We start from the raw sequence: 23478 nt of genomic DNA, 5'->3' as shown, positions 1-23478 counted from the left end.
ATATGGGATTATGTAAAAAGGGACAAAAACCTTTCCATTTTAAGTATATTTATATATGTATCAACGGATGATTAAAACGTAAAGTTTAGTCCGAAGGAAAGAAAAAAATAACCCAAAGAAAATTCCTCTACAGAGAACCACTAGCAATTTTTAAAATGAGAAAGGATAGGTAAAAAGAAAGAAAGGCACAGTTAAAGGGATCTTCGGATATGACTCCAGATAGAGTCTGCTGATCACTTGTGAGTGTGAGGCCCTGAGCTCAAGTCCCAACACCACACAGAATGTGGGAGTGAGTAAACACGCTTGTAACCCCAGCACTGTGGGTGGTAAGAACAGGGGGGCTGGGACTTGCTGCCTGGTTGTATGTACAGTGACAGAGAGATTTGACAAAGTGACCTCCTCTGTGTTTCATGAACATGTGTGCATACTTCACACACACACACACACACACACGCACGCACGCACGCACGCATCTCCACCATACACCCACATATCTCTCTACCTCCCAAATATTATAATTAAAAAAAGATGGTAGTGAGCCCCCCATTTCTTAGCATACAGTCTCACAACCTGAATGTTTACCATAGCCAGTGTTTCATGGCCTTGGGGATAAGTGGATATTTAGACATCTTACTGAAGTCAGTTCATTGGTGCTGTGTAAAACGTAGCTATTAAATATTTGACATGTAGAAGGGAATTAAAGCTGTTTACAGATAGTTCCTGTCCTCTACATGAGCATAAGTTCAGGCAGTGTAGACGGTTCCTGGTAGGTTCCCAGACCCGGCTCCTCCATAGGGAAGATGAGGTCTGGATCACCAAGACCACTTTCCTTTTATCATACTACTTCTTTATTTTTCTAAAACTTATGGTTTTTAATTTGGCCTGAATGTATGGATTTTCTTTAAATTCATTTTCAAGACATTACATGAAATGAAACTTTGGGTAGTTCAAGAATCTGGCTGCCTCGCTCACAATGTTGGCACATTTCAATCACATTTATTCAAAATTATGCTTACCACAAAACTAGCCAAACAAAAACTAATGTTTCTAGAAGGTCAGTTGAACCCCAGGACAAATTTGAAGGCATCTCAGGCAAATTTTTATCAGGAATGTTCACTTCTCCAAAAGTTATTAGTAGCAACTAGCTGGCATTTGAACTTCTTTAGCATCCAACTGAAATGCAAACCGGAGAGGAAGAGGAGAGTTTATATATTGGTAAAGTTAACAGGGCCTGCTATGGTGCCTGGTACGCAGTAGGTGTTCATTATGCATGCTGATGAATGAATGAGTGAAGAAGTGAAGGAGAACCGTGTCCTCACCCTATGGAAATTTCTATCTGTTAAATGGTCCACAAAGCTAGGGAATGACTCAGTAATGTCGAATCCAAGGGGAATGGGCTGAGGGGAAAGCATGCGATTGGCAGGTCTGAAGGGGGAAGCATTGCCGGGAAGGTGTGCCATGGTTTGGATCTTAAATGTCCTAGGAAGCTAATGAGAGGAAGTGGGGCTTACATGGAGGAAGTTGGATATCGGAATGCACACTCTCACCTCTTTCTGTCTGTGTCTTTGCTTTCTGGCTACAGGTCTCTTTTGTCACATGTACCTCACTGTACTATACTGACTGCCATAACCCTGAAGGAACACAGCCAAATGACGATTTACAAAAAATTCCAGAATCACGAGCCAAAATATATCCTTTCTCTTCATAAATTTGTATTCTCAGGCATTTCATCACAGCAATGGAAAGCTAACACTGAGGAGCAGTTGCCCGTAAGGCTATCCCATTAAAACCCAGGTGATATCTTATGGGATGCTGCCATCGTAGGCATCTCCTCAAATGCACATCCTGCGTGGAAACCTCACCACTAAAAGCTGTTGGCCAATAACTTGACACCAGAGAAATCTGTCCAATGTACCAAGCGGTGCTATCTGATTCCAAAGAGTCAACGGGATTTATTGCCAAAGATTCCTTTGCAAAAGTTAGAGGACATGTCATTCTCATAGCTTGCCCTCCTTGGTGAGAGGTTTAGATAAACACAAAGTTCCAGTCCTGGACTCACTGGCTCGGAATTCTTTGAGACTCCAGTTACAAATCAGTCACAAGAGTGGTGTGACCTCCATGAAAGCCCAGGCTTGAAACTCTTTGAGGAGGGTAATCTCAAGATGAATATTTTCCCTATTTAAAACAGATTTCCTCTAAAAATAGCAGCAACTGCCTCTACTTATCCTAGAGCTAGAGGCTATAAAGGGCCAGGATTAAACCACAAAAACACAGTCACCATATGGCCTGTGGGGTTGCCATGGAAGGTGTGGACTACAGAGGCTAAGTTTGTTACTTGGACAGCACGTCTCATTTTAGCAATAAAAGGTGTAATTACTTTGACTCTTCTGGAGCAACAAACAGAAGTTTACTACTTTCAAGTATTCATATTCTGGCATTTAATACTTTTGAAAGGCTTAAAGCACTCAGAAGGTCACCTATTCATGTGCTGAAAAGTCCCGTTTATTGTTCACATTTTGTGGGGGAAATGGAGGGATTTAATTGATATTACCAAGGTCATCCACAAAGCAGCAAGGAGCCTCCGAGTGAATCCTTTCTGCTTCCAAGTGTTTTAAAAGTTGGCGCATGTAAGAGGAAAAAAAAAGTATGATGAAAGATAGCTTTGGGGATGAAAAAGAGAAGCCTTGTCTTTCAATGCCTAGAGGTTTGTGTGAGCTCCAAAGATGAAGATTTTATTTTAGACGTAGAGCTTAAAGTATAATCTGCACTTTTTCCTAGTTACAGTCTGAACTTGGAGAATTACATGGGGCAACCACAAAAGCACAATTTTATAACATTTACCTCTCTGAGTCTAATGTGTTAAAGGGAGCTTCGTGATTTGACAGCATATTTGAATAGTGGTGTTTCTGTGATGGATATATGTGTAGAGGCATCTTCTGCACCACAACACTTCCTGAGCCAATATTTACTAAAAGCTCGTTAGATGCTAGGTTCATCACATTTAATCCTTATAAATCACTGTAGCAGAAGATGCTATTGGTATTAGGTCCAGTTTATTTACTTCATGTGTATATGTATGTATGTGTATGTGGTGTACACACACAAGTCTGGGCAGCATGCATGCTTATGCACATATGAAAAGGTCTAGAGATGATACTGGGTATCCTGCTCTATCATGCTTTGTTTTATTCCTCTAAGACAGGCTCTCACTGAACCTGATACTTGTCTGGCAGCCAGCAAGTCCCAGCAACCTTTCTGCCCCTTACCCCACAGGCAGGGGTTACAGGTGAATCTGAGGGCAAACCTAAACCTAGCTTTCTACATGAATGTGGGGATCACAACGATGGGCCTCCCATTTGAGGAACAAAGGCTCTTAACTGCTGGATTATCTGCATAGCCCCCATTTATGCCCGTTTCAGGATGAAGAATTTAGATATAAAAATGTTAATTGATTTCCCAAGGTCACAAAATAAATAGTGAGGGTTAGAAACTAAATGCAAACAAGCTGGGCGTTTGTGCAAAAGAAGATACAACAGACAAGCATGCTAATCAACCCCCCCACGATCCTTGTCAAAAGCTGCTTTTCAGTCTTAAAAAAACAACAACTCTCTCTCTCTCAGGTGGTTTATTGATCGTAACAATGATGAAAATGGCTGTAACAGAATGTTGATTCAATTCCGTGTTAGATTTTATTTCCTGAGTTTTCCTTGTTTCTGCGGCCTCCTCCACTGGCCTCATCTCTGGGCCTGTTCCACAGCTCGGGAAGCACAGGCAGCAAAGTGAGTTCAAATCCTCGTGCGACTCCACACAGGATGTGATGAGGGCACATGGGGAATTCTTCAAGCCCCTCTCACACTGCATTCAGTAAATGGTCCCCAAAGTCCTCGCTATGAATGTTTCCTCGGAAAGTAAAAGGAATTTGAAAACTAACCCAGACTTCTCAATTTACAACTTACCAAAGTGAGCCTGGGAGAAACTGATTGTTTTTCTCTCCAGATTGAGCTCAGGGTCTTGCTGAACAGCACACCCCAGGTCCTGAAATGAATTTAAGAAGCCTGCCACCTAGTTCCACATAGAATGCTGATCAACCTAGTGAACTCAGGATGCGGGAGTCCCTGGCGTCTCCTCAGTCTCTGCCTGAGCTATCTCGAGCTGATTCACACATGACTGATAGCCCCTGCCATCAGATTTCCCCCACATTTTACAAGAATTACAGGGAGACACAGTGGTGTATGAGGCCAAGCTAATGTGGGCAGAGTCCCTAGGTGTTGTCTGTGCTATCTATCCCACTGTCCAGTTTGAATCCATGACGTGTTACCTGAGCTCTGAAAGGTGCGTGTGGTTGTTAGAATGTCACTGGCACCCATAATCTCATAGGGAGCAGCACTATTAGGAGGGTTGGCTTTATTGGAGTGATTTGGCCTCGTTGGAGGAAGTGTGTCACTGTGGGGCCAGACTTGGAGGTTTCCTATGCTCAGGATACTGCCCAGTGTCTCAATCAACTTCCTGTTCCATGAAAGATGTAGGACTCTCAGGTCCTACTCCAACACCATGTCTGCCTGCATGCCACCATGCTCCCCACCATGATGATAATGGACTGAACCTCTCAACTGTAAGTGAGCCCCCTCAATTAAATGTTTTCTTTATAAGAGTTGCCATGGTCATGGTGTCTCTTTACAGCAATAAAAACCCTCACTAGGACAGTACATAAATGTTGCTTAGGTGGCTTCCTTGTCTTCTGTGTGCTGAAAGTTTTAGGTAAGTCTTCATGTTCCTTAGGGCTCCCTCTGTGAGCATCTCCTTGGAGTTTCTCACAGGGTGAGTCTCTATCTATCTATCTATCTATCTATCTATCTATCTATCTCACTTTCTCTCTCCTTCTTTCCACCTCCCCTCCCCTATCCCTCCCCTTCTTTCAGGATTTAATCATTAATGTGAATGGTATATAGATGGCTTGCTGAGCCAAACCTGGAGCAGATACATAGATAAGGGCACAATGAATACCAGGGTAAATCAAGTTATGAGGAGGTTCAGACAATGGAGCAAGAGGGATATAATTGAATTTGGGAAGAAGAAATTCAGTTCTTGCACTGGGATGCACAACTCCACCCAGCAATAGTATGGAGTTATTGAATAGGGATGGGTATTGAGTGGGGTGAGGGTGCAATCTTGTGTGTTGGGGGCATAAATGTCTACTTCAGAGAAGGAGAAAAGCTTAACGGCTTATGGTATTCTATGTGGTGATATATTATGTCCCCCAATATATTGTGCATCCTAATAAACTTATCTGGGGTCAGAGAACAGAACAGCCACTAGACAGACATAGAGGCCAGAAAATGGCGGCACACGCACCTTTAATTCTAGCATTCTGGAGGCAGAGATCCATCCAGATCTCTGTGAGCTCAAAGCCACACTGGAAACAGCCAGGCATGGTGACACACGAATTTAATCCCAGGAAGTGAGGGCAGGAAGCAGAAAGGTATATAAGGCACGAGGACTTATGCTTTTAAGTCTGTTAAGCTTTTAGGCTTCTAGCAGGAGTTCAGCTGAGATCCATTTGGATGAGGACTCAGAAGCTTTCAGTTTGAGGAAACAAGATCAGCTGAGGAATTGGCAAGGTGAGGTTAGCTGTGGCTGGTTCTGTCTCTCTGATCTTTCAACGTTCACCACAATATCTGGCCCTGGGTTTGTTTTTATTAATAAGACCTTTTAAGATTCATGCTACAGTTCTATGTAAGACAGCTGATATGTGGCTGGCCAAAGGACCCTTTAATCTTGGGCAACTGTACAAGTGGTTTTCAGAATAACAACAACAACAAAAAAAATGTGGCAGTGGGCTGCAGAGGAGCATGCACTACACATGTGTATGAAATTGTCAAAGAACAAATTAACTTTTAAAAGATTTTCACTTTATTGAGAAAGAGACACAGTTCAGCTTACCAGTGATAATAACGCAAAGACTTCAAACTCAAAAGACCCAAACAGAACTGTAATAGAGTTGGACACTAGTTTAACAGCCACTTTTGGGGAAGTTATCTTTTCCTGTAATATCTTGACTATGTTTTTTTTTTAGAGGTTTGTTAGAATAGATGCCAGATGACATCATCCTCATGAACTCTCACTTCTCCAATTAGAAAAAAAAATAATAAATAAAATAAAGTTCTGTCTGTTTTGGTTCAACTAGTTCTAACTAATTATGTATGACTTTTCTTTTCCTTTCTGGATACTAGAGTCAGCATGGATCTGAGGGTGTCCAAAGTTTGATAAGAACAAGAGACAGCTTGAAAATACTTGACAACATGAAGCATTATTGAAGAAACCAGATGTATTTGTTCTAGGGAGCCAGAACCAGAACTTCCAGCAATTGCAGACTCCTCAGTCAGCCTGGCGTGGTTTCGTACATGTGAACATGCTGTCACTCCTGGATCAGACACAAAAGACATGCAATAGCAGTAGCTTCCCGACCCGTGCCCAGTTCCTACAGGACAACCTCATGACGTCTGGAACTGTGCACGTACACACAGTGGGTTGCTTGATGATAAGAGAGAGATCTCGAATTTGGGAAATACCAGTCTCTTATAACGGGCTGCAGGCCACCCCGCTCAATCGTTTTCCTTGGAGGAATAGATACCATCTCAAAGCGAACCTCTTCACAGAGAAAATCATCTTCCCCTCCCCTTGCCAGAAAACACTCAGAAATACAGGCCTGCAGAGTGTAGAATTTCAGGAGTGACTGCATCTTGAGAGCAGTCACGGGAAAACATAATAGAAACCTCTGTCGTTCCAGATGCAGAGCAACATCCACTGATGGACAGCACAGGAAGAGACAGACCAGCTGATGAGGGTGCACTTTATACAAGGCAGATCAAGAAAAGAAATGCAATGGATGCCTTAAGAAGTCAGGTGAGGTCAGGAAGAAGCCAGCCTGTCCTTTGTCACTGGTCATTAAGGGGGGAAAATGCATGTAATAGAGAAATTTTAATAGTTTTGTAGGCTTCTTCCTGCACTCAAATTAGCAGAGGAGAGAGGGGAGCAAAGTACAGTAATACCCCCATATTGAAGAAAGACCCCCCGCAATAGAAGCTTAAAGCCCCAGGTAGTCCTAAATCCCACACAGACTGAAGTTTTTTCCTGTGCTTGCACGCCCGTGATAAATTCTAATTTATAAATTAGGGCCATTAAAGGGCCAAGAATGATAGAATAATTATAGCGACATATGACTTTTTAAAAAATGATACGAAGGTTATCTCTCTGTTTACTTCTGGAATTTTCCATGTAATATTTTCAGACTGCAGTTGCTCACGCGCCACTCGACTGCTGAAAGCAAACTTCAGCTGAGGTGGCCGGGGGAGGGATGGCTGCAGCCAAGAAAAAAAAAAAAAAGGCAGAACAGAGAAGGATAAAGTCTGCTTTCAAACTCGAGCTACTTCTGGACGGTACGTGTTCTGAAGCTCTGGCTTGGTCCCCAGAGCACCCAGGTTTCCCTTTGATGACCCAAGGACGGGGCAGTAGTAGCCACAGGCTCTGTGAACACTGCTGGAGTCTTCCTTGTCTGTCCTGCCCCTTCCGCTAAGAAAAACAGCTCAGAAGTCTCTTTGGATTAAAGAAACCTTGAAGCCTTATCCTAGATTGATTAGCCTGTATTTTAAGGCAGCATCTTTCTAAAGAATCTCTTGAAATCTAACTGGAAATGATGCTGACACCTAAGCTTCAGGATATTTAAAAATAATACCTCAGCTAAGGGATTTCTTTTTCCAAAACAAGCGTTTCCGTGCTGGGGAAAGAAACTAAAATTGTAACGTTCTGGTCAATCAGCAAAGGGATATTTCTACTCATGGGTTTATTAGCTGGTCCTTTTGTCTGGATAGCTCTGGGTAACACACAGACTAAGTGACGTGTCGCTAAGCAGTAGAGAATGATAGAACCAGACCCACGAGCAAAAGTGAAAGACAGGAAGCTGGAGATAAGGGTGAACTTTATATCCTGTGCCTGTGGTCCTGCCATGGGACCCCTGCCTTTTTATGTGTAAAGCGGGACTCCCGGGATGGGCAACAACCATCTTTCTTTGTGGTTTCCAAGAACCCCTGAAAATTTGCTTCCTTCAAAACAGGAATAAGCTGGGCATTCTGGGGTTGATGTCAGGGCTTGGGAGAGAAGGGGAACTCTCTCTTGAAACAAGCTTTAAATGAAAGTCTTCCACCTCTAACCAGTATATTTACAGGATCATCAATCTGGATATTGTGAAAGCCTGTGGGATAGCGGATCTTAGAGGATTTTGTGACTCTTTGGGATGTGGCATGAGTATTCATTTGTAGCAGGAAACTGGAACAAATTTCTGCCCTACAATAAATCCAGCAGGGCACTCTAATACTAAAAACAAACACACAAAGAACAACAAAAAGCACCTTGGAAGGGGCCCCAGACCTGCTGGGTCCTGGTTCTTACAGCCAGAGAGACTGTGGCATAGGAAGGGCTCATGTCTACAGAGTGGACGCTTGCCTGGAAATTTCACTGCTCCTTGTTCAGAAACAAGATGTACAGACAAAGCTTAGAGGACTGTTTTTCAGGCAAATAATCCCTTGAGGCACAGGCCAGTTTGACCCTGGATTGTGTGTGCCCAGTGTCTTGGGCACCATTTCTGGAAACGGCATTATAAATCAATAAATGAAACATCTACCTCTCACTTTACCCAGTGCTTTGGGGCTTACAGTACTTCTCTAAAATAATCAAGTTTCCATATATTTTATACATCAATTCTGAAAATTGACGTTCTAAAACTACAAGGTTCGTGTTTTAATTATTTATGGAATTTTTTTTCACCATAGCAAATGCATCAATATACTTAAAATCTGAAGGTGTTTGAGTATCACACCATGCAGTGAGGACAATAAAAAGGAAATTTGTGTAGATTTTTTTTCTACATATATAAATATCTGCAGAATCTAGCTTCTGCCTCCTGAAATTTTGTATCTTCCCACAGCTTTAACCCTTGAAAATAGAATTCCCCATACTGGTAAGCTTATGAATCCACCAGCAGGGATTGAGTTCATCTCCTTCATATTTTAAGTTAAACATGTTTTATGCCTGTCTACACTTTAAGAGGGTTCTTGGAGGAAGAGATGCTGATCTGAAACTTGAGGTGTCAGAAAGGACATAAACCATGGCTTTGTAATTTAGAGCTCAGACTACAAATGGCATTGCTGTGTTTCTTTCTGAATCAAAAAGCAAATCTGGAGTGACCTTGGAAAACATTTTTCCCCGTTCTGAGATGCAGAGCTACATGATAAAGGTCATCTCATTATAAATATCTTGTTAGATAGGCAATGCTGCCCTGTAACTCCTGTAACCGGAAAGGCAGGGGTGGGGTGGGGAGAGAGGCTTGCCTGACATTTGCATCTGACCCCAGGGAGCTGAGAGTAATTATGAGTGAGCATGTCTCAGAGATCAATTTACTCTGAAGAGCCCAAAGCTTTTTTTTTAAATCACTTGTGGTACCCTTGCCATGGTCAGAGGATGGGGATGGGAACTCAGTGAGGGCAATAGAATAAGGAGTTGTAATCTAATGGAAAAAATAGAGTGGGTAAGAAAGGGAGAAAGGCTAGAAGAGCAGGCTTGGGGAGACCCAGTGGGCTCACAGGCAATGCCTGGGCTCAGAGGCATCAAAGAGGGTGGGTGGGTATTTCTATTTCCCTTATAGAAATAGAAGTTGGGGTTGCCCCAAGGAAGGGAGCAGAAACTAGGATTATCACAAGGGGCTTCATGTCATTTTCCTTATTATGAATCTGCGGTGACTCTCACTGTGACCAGTGTCTTTCACAAGGATAACTGCCTCTCCACTGTCTACTCCAGCCAGACCTCCCAGCCCAAACTTCCTCACTCAGACCATCATCTCCTTATTCTACAGCCTGTTCTCCTCCCCTTCTTTGAACACATCCACGACACCTCTGTCCTCATAGGTCAAGTTCTAGATTCTGTCAAAACAATAACTTACACTGCATAAGGCTTGGTACCAACAGCCCAGATGTGAATTACCACACTGGAGTAATTACCAGACTGGAGTCTCTTGGAACGCTGTCTTCCCTGACTGTTTCAGCTCATATCCATCACTACCCATGTTTTATCTTCTGAATCATTGTTCATTAACTCAAATCTATAGACTCAAGCCCTGGGAGGGAAGACTGCAGTTTCTCCAGAAGAGAAACTGAGGTGTTAGGAGAATCTCAGGTAGACTGTTGAGAGTTACTCATTTTATTTGTTTATTTATTTCATATAGGGTATCATGTAGTTCAGGCTGGCTTCAAACTTACTATGTTCCCGAGACTGCTATAACTTCTTATATTCTTCCATATTGTTTGACAGATTCTTACCATGTGGGACATTTATAATACAAATCAGGATATATATTAAGTTCCCCCCAGATGATTCTGAGGTGTCATTTCAACAATGGGTCACAGACTTTTCCCACTTAACTATCTCTCTAGGCTTGTGACATTTTCATGCATGCACATTGAGAGTATTAATCTCCCTCTCTTGGAACCCCTGCTCCTTCCTGGATCCCCCCTTTTTTTCTCCTACATCTCCCTTTCGAATAGGCTGAATCATGCTGGGTAATCTGTAGGCACCCTTCAAAGGAAGTGGGGTGAATGAGATGACATTTCCTGCTCTCTCTTCTCCTTTGGGAGGATGTTACCCATTCAGTACCACACACCAGCAGCAGCACATTTATCTCAGCAAAATGAGAGGATAGCTTGCTGCATTTTGAAAACTTTTATTTGATAACCATATACAGATATAAACACATACGCCTCTTATAACCATAGTCTTCTCGCTAAGCAATCAACTTCCTTTAAAAACAAAACCTTGAAGTTGCACTTGTAACCCTTTAGTTTCATCAGAAATGTAAAGACAATAAATTCAAACTATACATCAGTGCATCTACATGTGTTAGACATAGGAATACAGAGACTGAATTAGGCCTAGTCATTTCAAAACTCTGTAGACTTTTGAGTTTAATATTATTTCCCAATGATAACATTCTCATCCAGAGTTACCAAGTAAATAACTATCTTTCCTAAGCCTACCATTGCTTCTTAGTGCTCCCAGTGCTTAGCACTACCCGATTGTGGTTGTCTCTGCACTGGCTTCTTCACTGCCCAGGACCTAAATGTGCATGAAATAAAAATGAGACACGGGATTTGAGCAAGGTGATCTCTTCTCTGCTTGATCCTGACTCCGATCAGAGTTTCTATTATTGTTTGTTCTCTGTTCTGATCACAGATTGCTTCGGTTGATGGCAAAGTCTAGTTTCGGTGCTCTTGGTTTTCCAATCACATCTTCAACAACAATCGTTCATTGAGTAAACACAAATGTCTGTTCCTTCCTACTTGGGGGTCGGTAATGTAAACTTTTCATTATCCTCAAATGAGACACAATAGCATGGCTATGAAATAATGGATCATTGCCTTAGGACCAGAGATGGTTAAAATTTGATTTGTTGAGAACATTAATGAAAAGGAAGCTTCGCTCAGACCTAAAGCACTTTGCCTCCTTAGGAGGGCAGCCTACTCTGTCCCTGCTAAGCAAGGGCATGATCAAACTGCCCTTTCTCTAGGCCTTCAAGACCATCAGCCCAGGTTGAGGTTGGCATGCTCCGATATGGGTCTAGAAGAATCCGGAAGCACCTGACGATGAGGATGCCCAAAAAGATAAACAACAAAATCACAAAAACAAATGTTGTTTTCTGTTCCAGAGACATGCTAGAATCTGATGCGTTCCCAAAGGGTACCAGGGGTGAAGGGATGGGCTGTCCTCCATCCATCATTCAGAGACTCCAGAGCACAGAATTTCCCGGTTCCCCTCTCTTCCATCATCAGTTTGCAGAGATCATGGTGGCTGCTCCCTGGAGAGGCTGTGTTATCTTCAGGGAGAAAGAAAGGAAAGAAGAGGCAGTAACTATCAGAATGGAACCTCCTTCTCTTGAGTCCCAGCCTTTCTTCTCAGGTGCAGTCTATAAGCCAACTTCCCTTTACACCAGAGAGACTTACTTCTGTATAATTCCAGAGAATAATGTAGCCCCTTTGCATAAAATTACCAGATCGTCCTTAGGATGGCCCCCTGGGACCAGGAAGGATGAGCAGAGAATGCAAACACAACAAGGAAGATACACATGCAATACAATGTTGTCTTCAACTTGGGCCCTTAGCTTAATGTGCAGCCTCTCTGCCCAGGACGCTTTCAGTTTCACACAGTAATGCTATTCTCACACCATTATGACAATGTTGCCAATCAGTGGTTGAGCAACACCTGTGTACCAGCACTGTGATCCTCTTGACATCCATGAGTCACAAAAGCAGGGACCTCTACAACCCCAGTGGGAAAAAAACTGAGACCGGAAAAGGTGTTTAATACAGAAACTCTCAAGAGAAACATTGGACTCTGGGCTTCAGATTCTGGTTTCCTCTCTGCTGTTGAATGTGGGACCTTAGAGAGGTCAGTGAGTTGTGAAAATGCATTCAGAATTGCCTGCATATCTCTCAGTACTGTGATAAAGATGAACGCCTGTGAAAACCATTTGAAAAGTATACAAAGAAGAAGAAGAAACAAAGTGTTGCTTCACTTCAGACAGGACTAAGAGACTCGGCTTTCTGCTACCTGAGCTGAGGGAAAAGGGGTACTGTAGACTCCTAAACCATCAAGGACAGTGTTTTATCTTTGTTCTTCAAAACACAAAGACCAGGTTCAATACTTGACCCTGGGGAGGACCTGGAGAATTGAGCAAGGGAGATGAATTTGATCTACTACAACTAAAAGGACGGCTTTCTCAACGGTGGCTTCCTATCACTTAACACCATTCCAGAGAGAGAGAGAGAGAGAGAGAGAGAGAGAGAGAGAGAGAGAGAGAGAGAGGGCTATTACATTTCACTGTTAAAAATTGAGGCATTTAAATATTGCTATTTGCTTTTAAATGCAAATAGCAGAATACAGAAAGGTAATTAAAATCTGCAGGTACTACACTAAATCAACTTAAGTTTTGTAAAGAAAAGCATGCATACTAGACAAAATCATATTGAAAATGATATGACATACTGCTTATTAGTTTTTCTGTAAGATAAAATATGTAACAGAGGGGATAGCTATAGAAATGAATATGACTCCACAGAAATTATCCTCAATGAAAGTAAGCAACCAAATAAAAAGAGAAATTATTTCTAAAGGATCAGCACAATGCTTCTTCAGTTCACTTCCAATCATCACCTTTAGTACACCATTAGTCATCAGAAGAGCAGAGTACATGGAATTTGACACATCAACAAATATGAAATAAAATCCCTACTTAAAAATAGGTTTATAAAGGGGATAACTATCATTGTCTGGGAGGATGAAGTTACCAGTTTGGGGGTAATGGACCCTTTTTAGCTCTAACACTTTCATTTTCTTTTCTTGAATGCTGGAATCGTTGCGAGTCTCATTCATGATTCATGCTTCCTTTGAAGAAAGGTTGAGATAAAACTTAACTGTGTTTTAAAAAGAAATAAGCCCTTTAGAAATACAGGGGATATTGATGGACTGGGTTTGGCTTGAATTCGCTTGTTTTTAAAGCATCCTCCTGGCCTTAGAGTTAATTCTCACTGGGTCTCGGGAAGAAGAGGGCAGGGCAGTAGCTAAAGCCTCCGATGCAATTTCCTTATCATAACAGACTAGGGTCATCTCTAGCCACAGAAAAAAATATCCACATTGGACTTAATCACTGCAAATATAAAATTATCCAAGGACAAACAGGAGGGAGAGCCATACGATGGCAGATGAGCGCATGTCTCCACTGTCCCTGGCATGTTCGTTCTCGCCTTTTCCTGTCTTATGGGCCCCCTTCCCTGTGGCCCCTGCTGTCCTTGCTATTCCCTAGAATCTCATTCTGTGTCTCGTTTTCCTCTGGCCCCAATGAAATCAGCATCTTTTCCTTTATTCTCAACAGAGCAGAGTATACATTTCATGGATTTATTTTATGAAAACAATGCACAATCCAAAAAGTAAGTGCAGGAAAAGAAAAGAGAGCTAATTATATAAATTTGTAAAATTAAGGATATCTGGGATCTGTGATGTCAAAAAAAAAAAATCAGGGGAGAACCAGAGAGAGAACCTGCAGGCCTGGGAGGTGAAGCCTGAGCTACAAGCTGGCTAACCAGAGCAGCAAAGCCTTCTTCAGGCTCCATCCCTTTTCCCACTGCTGGTGTCTGAGAAATGGGGAGCCATCTTGATCTATTTTCTTTGACCTTCTTCAAATGGGGCAAATGGCAATCACTTTTCCCTGGATCAGTGTTTCATGTTTCTTAGGCTCTACCCATCACTCAAGACCACGAACAGGTGTGCTGTTCATTCAGTGTCTGCCGCAATGAACAGCCCTACAGGAACCCCCAGGACGTAGCCTCACTCCTCCTCAGATTGCCTGCCCCTCATCCCCCTCAGTCTCCTTGGGAAAGACCCTTGATGCTTCACTTCTTCACAACCTAACTATTGTGGTGGCTTAATAGTCAGTTTTAATTTGTGGTTTTGCTACCCTTTGCTGGCTACAAGGCAAAAGGCGGTTGGGGATGTAGTTCAGTGGCAGATCACCTAGTCAGGCCCTGTCTATCCCTAGAACCTCAGCCTCCCACCCTGCAAGAAGAAAGAGGGTGGGAGCAGGAAGGAAGGGAGGGGGAAGGGAGGAGGGAGGAAGAGGAAAAAAGGGAAGGAAGAAATAGGCAAGAGGCAAAAATCTGGTTAATCCTCGTTTAAAGCCTGACACCTTAGAGAAGGCTGCATATAGGTAGACAACGATGATAGACAGATAGACTGACACCAATTCAATAAGAAAATGCAAGTGAAAGAATTTTGAAAACTTAGTAACACATTGTGAATTGCAATACCACCGAGAGCAAGTTCTTACTAAAATAACCTATGTGGGTCAAATAACCAAATCTTCTTACCAAGTTAATATTTCAGAAAGAAAAGAAATGATACGTGAACCCCATGAGCAGTCGTTTTCCTATGAGACTTGTCCCCACTAGAACGAGGAAGAGATGCAAGAGACAGGGTGTAAAGAAATGCAGAGGATGGGCCAAGATCCCTAAGGGGCGATGTGGACACGGAAGAGCAGGGGGGGGGGGGGCGCGGCGGCGCCGTGGCAGATGGGTAAATGGTGGGTGGGGAAGAGATGGTTACAAAGGGATCAGGGGCCAGAGAGATCCAGAAACAAATGCCAACTACTTCACAAGTTCACTTAGAGTCCATTGAACTCTCTCAAAGAGGATGCTTAATTTGAAGCCTGCAATCAGCTAATTAGTAATTTATAGATTTCAAATGTTCAACAGCATGTTTAAATTGAAGGAAACACCGGACAGAAGACAGAGAATGAAGAATTAAACTTCATCACTTAACAAACCCAACTCCCAAATATCCAGACACATAATTGTTAAAAGCCCGTCTTAAAGTAAAATGCCCCCGTTTCAGTAAAAATTATTCTTACAGAACGTTCAGTATTATTTTTAACTAAATAATGAAATCTTTCTTTTATGAACAGAAATAATGAAACCTTTTTTTTTTCTTTAAATGAACTGAGACATCTGGGGAAACAAATCATTCCAGAAGAGTTTGGCAGGACCACTGTAAGGCTTACTAACAGCACATGGCAGTTATTTTAAGGAGGAAGAAGAACCACGGTTACTCACAACAGTGTCTGGTGGGCTTTCCTCATCATTTGGAGCATCTGTGTCTTCTCTCTGCCAGGTCCAATGGTGTATGCTCAAGAAATAAAGTCTAATTTTAATACTGATGCAATAAAACCTCAACTCAAAGATGCCACGGGAAATTACATAACACGCCCCTTTTCTCAAGTCAATCTCCATGGAGTCCCGGAAACGGACCAAGTAGGAAGTACCCTGAATTCCTCTGGCACACTGCGGAAGCAGCCCATCTGAATCAAGCCCGTTCTCACGGTCAGCCACTCTCTCATCTTAGTAATGGCAAAGAGTCCTTCCCTTTGTTTATCTGTCCTTCTTATGCACTGCGTTCTGTTCATCCCAAATCTAACCCCACCCCCATCTCCCAGAGACTCAGGTACCCTAGTGCCTACAGGCCATGGACTCCCAGGGGATGGGATGTTCTGATGTTTCCTGGACCACAGGGCGGTAAATGTTACAGCAATGGAGTCTTCTGTGATACTGATTTATTTCCCTGTTTGAAATGGAGCAAACATCAAATCACATTTGACTTCAAGTAAAATGGCCAACACACTGGTCAAAGTTAAGTCCCCGGTGATGGAGTCTAGGGACACCTGGGGACAATGTTCTGATTTTGCTTGCTCACCTAGAACAGCTCCTAGAACAACCCCAACATCCCCGGGTTCTGTTCACAGTGCACACTCCCCCCTCTTTGCATAAGGGTATTTTCTCTCTGTTCTCAGAGTCTTCATCAGCTAAGTCCACACAGCTCTTCTTTACCAAAGATGGTGTCTCCTGCTCTGCCTCCAGACACTTCCCGGGACAAGTTCCCACGGTGTGTGCCTCCTTCCCTAGTATGCAACAGGAGCCTGAGGAATTCCTTGTCAATCTGGGGGTCACTGCCTGTTTGAGTATAGATTGGCTCAAATTTCTGGCCCCTTTATAGTCCAGGAAACTGAATTCAAAATGCAAGGTTCCAGCTAACTGAGTCAATGGAGGGGGGGGGATAAAAAACACATGTCATTCCGCTGAGCTGAGATATGAGATCACCGCGTTAAAAACAGGTCTTGCTTCAAAGAATCACAGACAGTTCAAGTCACCATGACACATTAATAGTCGTAGATCTTACTATTTGAAAAGCTGTTAGTTACTTGGCTCTTCGGTTTTTCTTGGCTTCATTGCTGATGGGTGGGGTCCAAAATACAATAAAACAATCATCCAGGCATAAGCAACTACCCTGCTACTGAAGAGATCATTCTTACATAATCTGCCTCTTGAAGAATTTCAGCCTGTTACAATATACCGAATCCTAATGTCTTACATGGAGACTATTAATGTCAACAGGCACCCTTCTAAGGCTAGAAGCCCTTGGACATTTTATCTAATTTGCATCTCATTATGCAATTTCACCAAAAGGGAAAAATACTTTTTTTTATGAGCAAAGTATATCTTAGAGCCACAACACATTTCTTATTTCTAAAGGGGCAGAGACACACTCCGCCAAGTGCATTTGTTACCTTGCTCTGCAGAAATGTATACTGACCCTTGATTTTAGAGCCTCACACTTAGGGCTCAAATGCCTACCCTCCTGGAATGTACTGTGGTGGTGGTGGGTGCGACAGCTGTAGTCCATTGGCAGCTCTTCCTGGCACGTTCTGGGTGCTCAATAAATAAGCAGTAGGGAAATTGTGTTTTCTCTCTTTGCCATTTTTGTGCAAAGTGAGATTTATTTCTAGTTTCTGTTATGTAAATATAGCACACAAAGGCACGGCGAGTTATGAATAAACTGTCCAGTTTCCCACAGAGCAGCATCCCCCCTTCCTCCCCGATGCTGTGTTAGGATGAGTTGAAAGTCTCATCCCTCCGCTGTTAATGGTCTCATAGTTGAGCAATGCCATCTCTGTTTTAGGCACTCCTAAACCGCATAATTGCCGTGCCCAGCTTTTAAAACATCTAGGCCAGAAGTCTAATTTCGCGAGTTGACATGTTTTTAAAACTAGCTGTAAACACAGCCCATCCATCGAACAAGAGCAATCACGGGCTTGTCCAGTTTGCAGGGACAGGACACTCAGTCCTATGAAAAGATCCTATGTACTCCATTTATATTTACCTGGCAGAGCAGGGAGACGGCTGTTTAGACAAACAGGAAGGGAGCTGGCCAGGTAGGCAGGGCTGAATTTGCAGGGTCTGGCAGAGACAAACTTACCTAAAGTGTTGCAATATTCTGCAATAGCCCAAGAACAGACAGCTGAAACAGGACCATGATTTGCAAGGACTCGGGTAACACATAACCTGAGGTAACCCAATCTCTCCTTTTTGTGCTAAAGTCTCAGGCACATTCTTCCTCACAGAGTTGAAGTTTCTCCCACATGCCTCTCTCTGACACACTCGTCTACTCCAGGTATGTGAACCTCCCAGGCGAGTGTACTGTCCATCACCTCCTACAACGGTGAGTGAGCCTTCTATATGGGCCTCCTCATTAACTCAGTAAGACCAACAACTACAGCTTTTTGAGAAATGAGATCTGTAACTACCAGAGTGTCCTTGTGACCCAGTCACTGTCGTGTGGCTCTTTCAGAAACCCTGCATATTATCCCAGGGAACAGTATACACATACTTGTGTATACACAAAACGATGCAAAATGTTTCATAGAAATTCAAGTCATTCATGGTCCAGGTGATCTTCCAAGAGCTCCAGGTAAACATATCCTGGGACTTCTGAGTGCTTCATACATTTTAAATCCCTCCATGCCACCTTTACTTTTGGTTGACATAAATACATGGCAACATTTTTTTTTCTAAATATAACCCTCCTGCTCCAGCACAATCCCCACCAGCTTCAAAATTCACAGGACAGCTGAGGGTGAATATTATTTTATACTCTTGAAAAATATACTCAAGGCTACTAGAAAGCTCGCGAGCAATATTTTTAAAAACACGCAAAGCTGGTCAGCTCCAAATGTCAACAGGCAGCTTCTGCAGAGTGCCTTTCCAGCTGCTCCCCTGAAAGGCTTCTTCTCTGCTCGTCCCTGCAAAGTCAATCTGCAGACACGGCTGTTTGGATTTGGGAGTGGACCCTGTCACTACTGCTTGTCACCTCTGGGTCATCAGGGGACATGGCTCTTTAGCCAGAGCCCCAGTCTCCTCTGTAGTTCTTTTTGGACATCATCTTCCTCCTAACACCTGCTGAGAGAGTTTTCAAGAGACTACAAGGCAAGGTTGCAGCCCAGCCGAGAACATCGGAGAGCGACCATGCGGTCACCCAGACCATAACCGGGCAATCGGAAGGCACCATTAGCCAAGTGGGGCTGTGAACTTCAAGTCACGAGCCTCCCATTCTTGGTTTTCTGCCTTTTTCCTTGTGTGTCTCTCATACCTCTCGGTTGTCTGCCTCTTTCCCTGTGTGTTTTGTAGTAGAAAAGAAGTATGCAGGGATACCTCAAAAGGCTGCCTGGGGGCAGTCAGCACTGAGTACGTATTACTAAGTTATACTCTCTTGTAAACAAAATATTCTTGTTACCTTTCAGAAGGTTGGGCATTTCAAATGAAGGGGAAATATATTGTAATGAGCAAATATAGTTTTCAAGAATAATTTACTGCAGCTTAGGAAAGGGGGGAAATCCTGTTTTCCTACTTTTTTATGCAATATCAGAACCATGATAAACTTAAGCATGTTTTTTTTTAAGAAAGTCACTGTTACATTTTTACCCTCTTGGACTAACTTTCCCTAGCTACTGATTAAATAGACTAAACAGTTCAATTAAATTCAGAACTTAGACTCAAAAGGTATCTGTGATTGTTGCTCATGCATAAATTACAAAGTTACAGAAAAAATCATCTAATTAGCTCGAAGACACCGTTAGGATCAAGTACCTGGATCTGGCTGGGCAAACTGCTTGATCCATCTCCTGGTGAAGCAGTTACAGGTAGTTAGAAGCCTGTCTCCATTCCATTCTTCCCAGCCCGGCTGAGTTCAAGCAGGAGACAGAGGTAGCTGCGAGGAGCAGCCGCCGATGGCACACCCCAGCTCCAAAGCTGTTGTCTCAGGCTCAGAAACTTCCCATTAAAACCCCCGAGTTAAAGGGGCATCTTCCTCCCGCGCGAGGCATCGTTAACGGCCACTACAGCTGCTTCTTGGAGGCAAAGCCATGATTTCAGTTCTGCCTCAGCAACTCTTCAGAGGATTCTGCTTCAGTGAGTAGAGGCAGTATCCTCGCAGTGAGTCTGAAATCATCCTCAAGAAAACATTAACATTCAAAAGCAGTGCAGGGAAGAGCATCACTGGGTATTCCTGCACCCTTTCAAAATCAAAGCCATAAATCTACCTATGCCGTGTCTCCTTTATTGATTGTTGACACTGTTCCTCTTAGGGGATGTCAATTAGCACCTTGCAGCAACCAGCCCTCCTCGTATTGATTATGGTTTATGACCTTCAGGCCAACTCAGTTAATGGGAAGACTTTTTAGGCAAGGGCATCACATAGCACTTAAGAGAATAAGATCCCCTTCCCTAAAGAAAATAAAATGACTTACAGAAAACAGCATTTGTGGGAGAGAGAGAGAAAAGGAAAACTTAAAAAGAACCAAATCATATATTTTTTTACCATCTCTGTAAATTGGCTAGTCTGGAGGTAGCCAGGGATCACATCTCTTTGGCCAACCAGGACAACTGTGGCTTTGGCAAGCCCACCTCCACCTGAAACAGGCCACCTGAGACCACTTGGTGAAGTAAACCGGGTGAACCAAATCAAATAGAAAGCTATTGTCAGATTTAGATTCTAGCTGCACGGCACAATCTTCAAGTTATTTTCCTTCGTATTTTAGGATGAAATTCTTGTTTTTAAAGTGAAAAACAAAACAAAAAAACAAACAAACAAACCCAAATCTCTTCTCTGGCAATACTTCGGCATAATCCTTAAGGAGGCACATCCTTTGGTTTTGTTTGGTTTGGGGGTGGGGCGGGGTTGGCAACTCACCACTTTCTGCATTGAAGTCCAGGCACAGTCAGCAACACCAGGCTGGAGGGAGGACCACCGAGGGATGGCTGCAGGATAGCAAAGCCACCCCTGTGCCAGTCTGCTTGGCTGCCTCACCCCTGGGGAGACAACTCCATTACTAAGCAGCCCCGGGTGACTGAGGTGGAGCTTCTGCCTGGGAAAACAGCCTTATCTGTGTGCATCAGGCAATGACCTGAGGATGCCCCGGGACCCCAAGGCTCTCCGAATCCCAGGCTGCATTTTAGGGCCCGATACTAGAATCAATGTGTGGGGTGAGTGTCACCTCAAGAAAATATGAAGGCTTCTCCCCCTGATTTTAAATTCTTTTCCTTTTCAAATAGTTGCAGGTACCCCCTTTTCCAGATCTCTCTCTCTCTCTCTCTCTCTCTCTCTCTCTCTCTCTCTCTCTCTCTCTCTCTCTCTCTCTCTCTTCTCTCCTTCCCTCCCTCTCTCCTTCCCTTCCCCCTTCACTATAAAACAATAGGATAGATAAAATCTGACAGAGAGCTACAATTCGATACGGACAGTTTCTCTTTTGCTTCAGCCCACTGACCCTGGCCAGTGAGGGTGTGGCCTGTCCTGGCAGAGCCAACAGCACAGTTCAGGGAACATTCTGACCCACCCTTCCCTCATGTACTTATCATTCCATGTGGTCAGAGAGTAATGGGTCAGAAACAGCCTGCCTTGCTGTGGCTCGCCCTGCAGAAGAGGCCTCGTCTTCAGATACTGTGACAACCTACAGACAGAGAGGTGGAATCTGAAAGGACTCGTGGCTGTCCTTTAGCGGCTCCACAGGCTGAAACCCTCTCTGTTCCTTAGAGAGATGAGCCTTGGCCTATGTTTTCCACTCTCCAGGGAAGTGAATTCCCACCCCTGGGGACAGTCTCTGGGTAAGCCAACTCCTTCACCACTTACCTAGACTAAATGGGTTGATATATTTCTTTTCCCTCTGTTCTTGCTACAAAAAGTCAGGCATTAGCCAATGAACACCCACGTGCTCAAGCTCTGGGCTTCTACTTAGAGCCAAGTTCCGCTGTTTTTTTGGGAAGACAAGCACAATTTGAATGATCAGAATCAGCTCTTCCTTTCTCCATGTAGCTATTTTTACAGGAATCATCATGAATGCTGAAACAATAAGAGCTTATCCGATGCCATTGAAATAGTTCACAGTCGGCCCTATGTCTTTAATAATCGCTAAGCTCTTCTCTGAATTCTTTCTATATTTCTTAGTATAGTTTTTAAATAGGGACCTCAGAACACTGTACAACCTCATGGGATTGCGATGTGATAGCTGATTTCCTGATACACCAATTGTTGTATCTGTTATACTTCCATTTAACCACTGGAACTTCAAGGCTTCCACCTGAGATTTGAATTCAGTCCCTCAATAACCACAACCATCTTGGGCTCCTGTTAGTTAAAAAAAAATCTACTTTAAGGACATGGCCTACATCCTAATTTCAAGCATCATCCTTGAGGGTCTTCGATCTGCAGTCCTCTTTTCTCCGTCCTATGAAATATTTTTCCATAAAGATATAGACAGTGGGTGTGGAAAAAAGGCTTCATAAGCCATCAGGGGCACACTCATATACATTGGTTATTATTGTGCTTCTTCCTGACTCTGATTACGTTTTTAAAACAAAATTAAGTAAATTGTTGCTCTTTCTTCAAAATCTTCCAAACATAATCATTTGTTCTTATTATTGGATTCTGTATTGGAAAAAAAAAAATGTGTGAACAGCCAAGTGTGATGGTACATGTGTGTCATCACTGATCTCAGGATGCAGAGGCAATATGGGTTCTAGGTTCCTGCCGAAGCTTATTAAAACTGTACACTAGACGGCTCTGGGAGGCTAACTAATCAGAGCCCGAGGAAGCCAATGTCTAGCGATGGTCGCCGAGCTCCCCGACTGACAAGCCCACTTCCACTAAGTTCCATTTTCTAACCTCGCCTTCAGTGCTGATCCCACAGACACTGGCATTCTGTCCTCACGTCTCTGCTGATCCCGATTTCACAGGATCGCAAGGCTCCTCACTGCCTCAAGCAGATGAACTCCGTTAGGGTTCGTTTTCTTTGCTCAAGGCGGCTTTGGACGTGGCTGACCACTCATTTTGGAATACATGGGCTAAAGTGACTGGCAGGATCCGATGCCTGGCCCCTGGGGGGTTCTCTTTTGGTGATCTCTCTATTCATAGCCTCTCTTTTGCCTTCTGGTACTCAAGCCAAGTGTGCCTCACACAACTCCCAGTAAATGAGGCGTGGAGAGGGCAAAGCAAGCAGTCTGGGACATAGGCTCACCACTCTGCATTCTTCCATCCACACAAGAGAAACAGGCCAGTTTATGGATGATAGTTTTCATTTCTCTGTCTCCTTGGTTAAAAATGACCAAATAAGTAAGTATACTGTGTGGTATAAACAATTTTATTTTTAAAAAGCTAGCTTGGTGTAGTTTCTAATACCTGTTCGATTTGCTCAAGTTGAAATGTGAGTTTACATAGCCGCTCACCTATCCTCACAACTCTGTGAGCATTCAAAGTACAAGCACAACATCTTAAGACTTAGGGCCCATATTTGAGCTTTGGTAAAAGCAAGCAGCTCACACTGGCAGCCTCATGGTGGGATGTATTCTTGACTGCGGTTCTGGGCACACCACCTCTGTATTACACGCAAGCTCGTTAGTAGCTGATGCATCCACCGCTGAGAAGGAGTCTCAGTGAAGATGAGCATCAGCCAACACTGTAACTCAGTGGAAATGAACCAGATAGAAATAAAGCACCGATTAAACG

General features: G+C 43.3%; 1 protein-coding gene across 8 annotated transcripts; it reads right to left on the bottom strand.

The window, feature by feature from the left end:
* Positions 1-808: 808 nt before the first annotated feature.
* Ctxn3 (cortexin 3) lies at positions 809-21444 on the bottom strand. 8 transcript variants are annotated; one of them, XM_042264053.2, is made up of 4 exons: positions 20671-21439; positions 19569-19930; positions 15705-15777; positions 10753-11917 (listed from the first exon to the last, which is right to left on the bottom strand). In XM_042264053.2, the coding sequence occupies exon 4, from the start codon at positions 11819-11821 to the stop codon at positions 11576-11578; it is 246 nt and encodes an 81-aa protein (XP_042119987.1). In that variant the 5' UTR covers positions 11822-11917; positions 15705-15777; positions 19569-19930; positions 20671-21439; the 3' UTR covers positions 10753-11575. The 8 variants fall into 8 exon arrangements, 7 of the variants coding, with proteins under 7 accessions (XP_042119987.1, XP_042119986.1, XP_006983086.1 ...); XM_042264052.2 differs by having other exon boundaries at positions 19569-19919; XM_006983024.4 differs by having other exon boundaries at positions 19569-19603.
* Between the last annotated feature and the right edge of the window lie 2034 nt (positions 21445-23478).

This window comes from Peromyscus maniculatus, chromosome 19 (assembly GCF_049852395.1).
Source record: "Peromyscus maniculatus bairdii isolate BWxNUB_F1_BW_parent chromosome 19, HU_Pman_BW_mat_3.1, whole genome shotgun sequence".
NCBI lineage: Eukaryota > Metazoa > Chordata > Mammalia > Rodentia > Cricetidae > Peromyscus > Peromyscus maniculatus.
Note: the sequence above shows the minus strand (reverse complement) of the source record. Positions and strands in the feature narration are given on the sequence as shown.

Bases quoted from the DNA above. Each gene is read 5' to 3' on its own strand.
- Ctxn3 (XM_076555287.1), bottom strand. From the start codon at position 11,821: ATGATGGATGGAGGACAGCCCATCCCTTCACCCCTGGTACCCTTTGGG.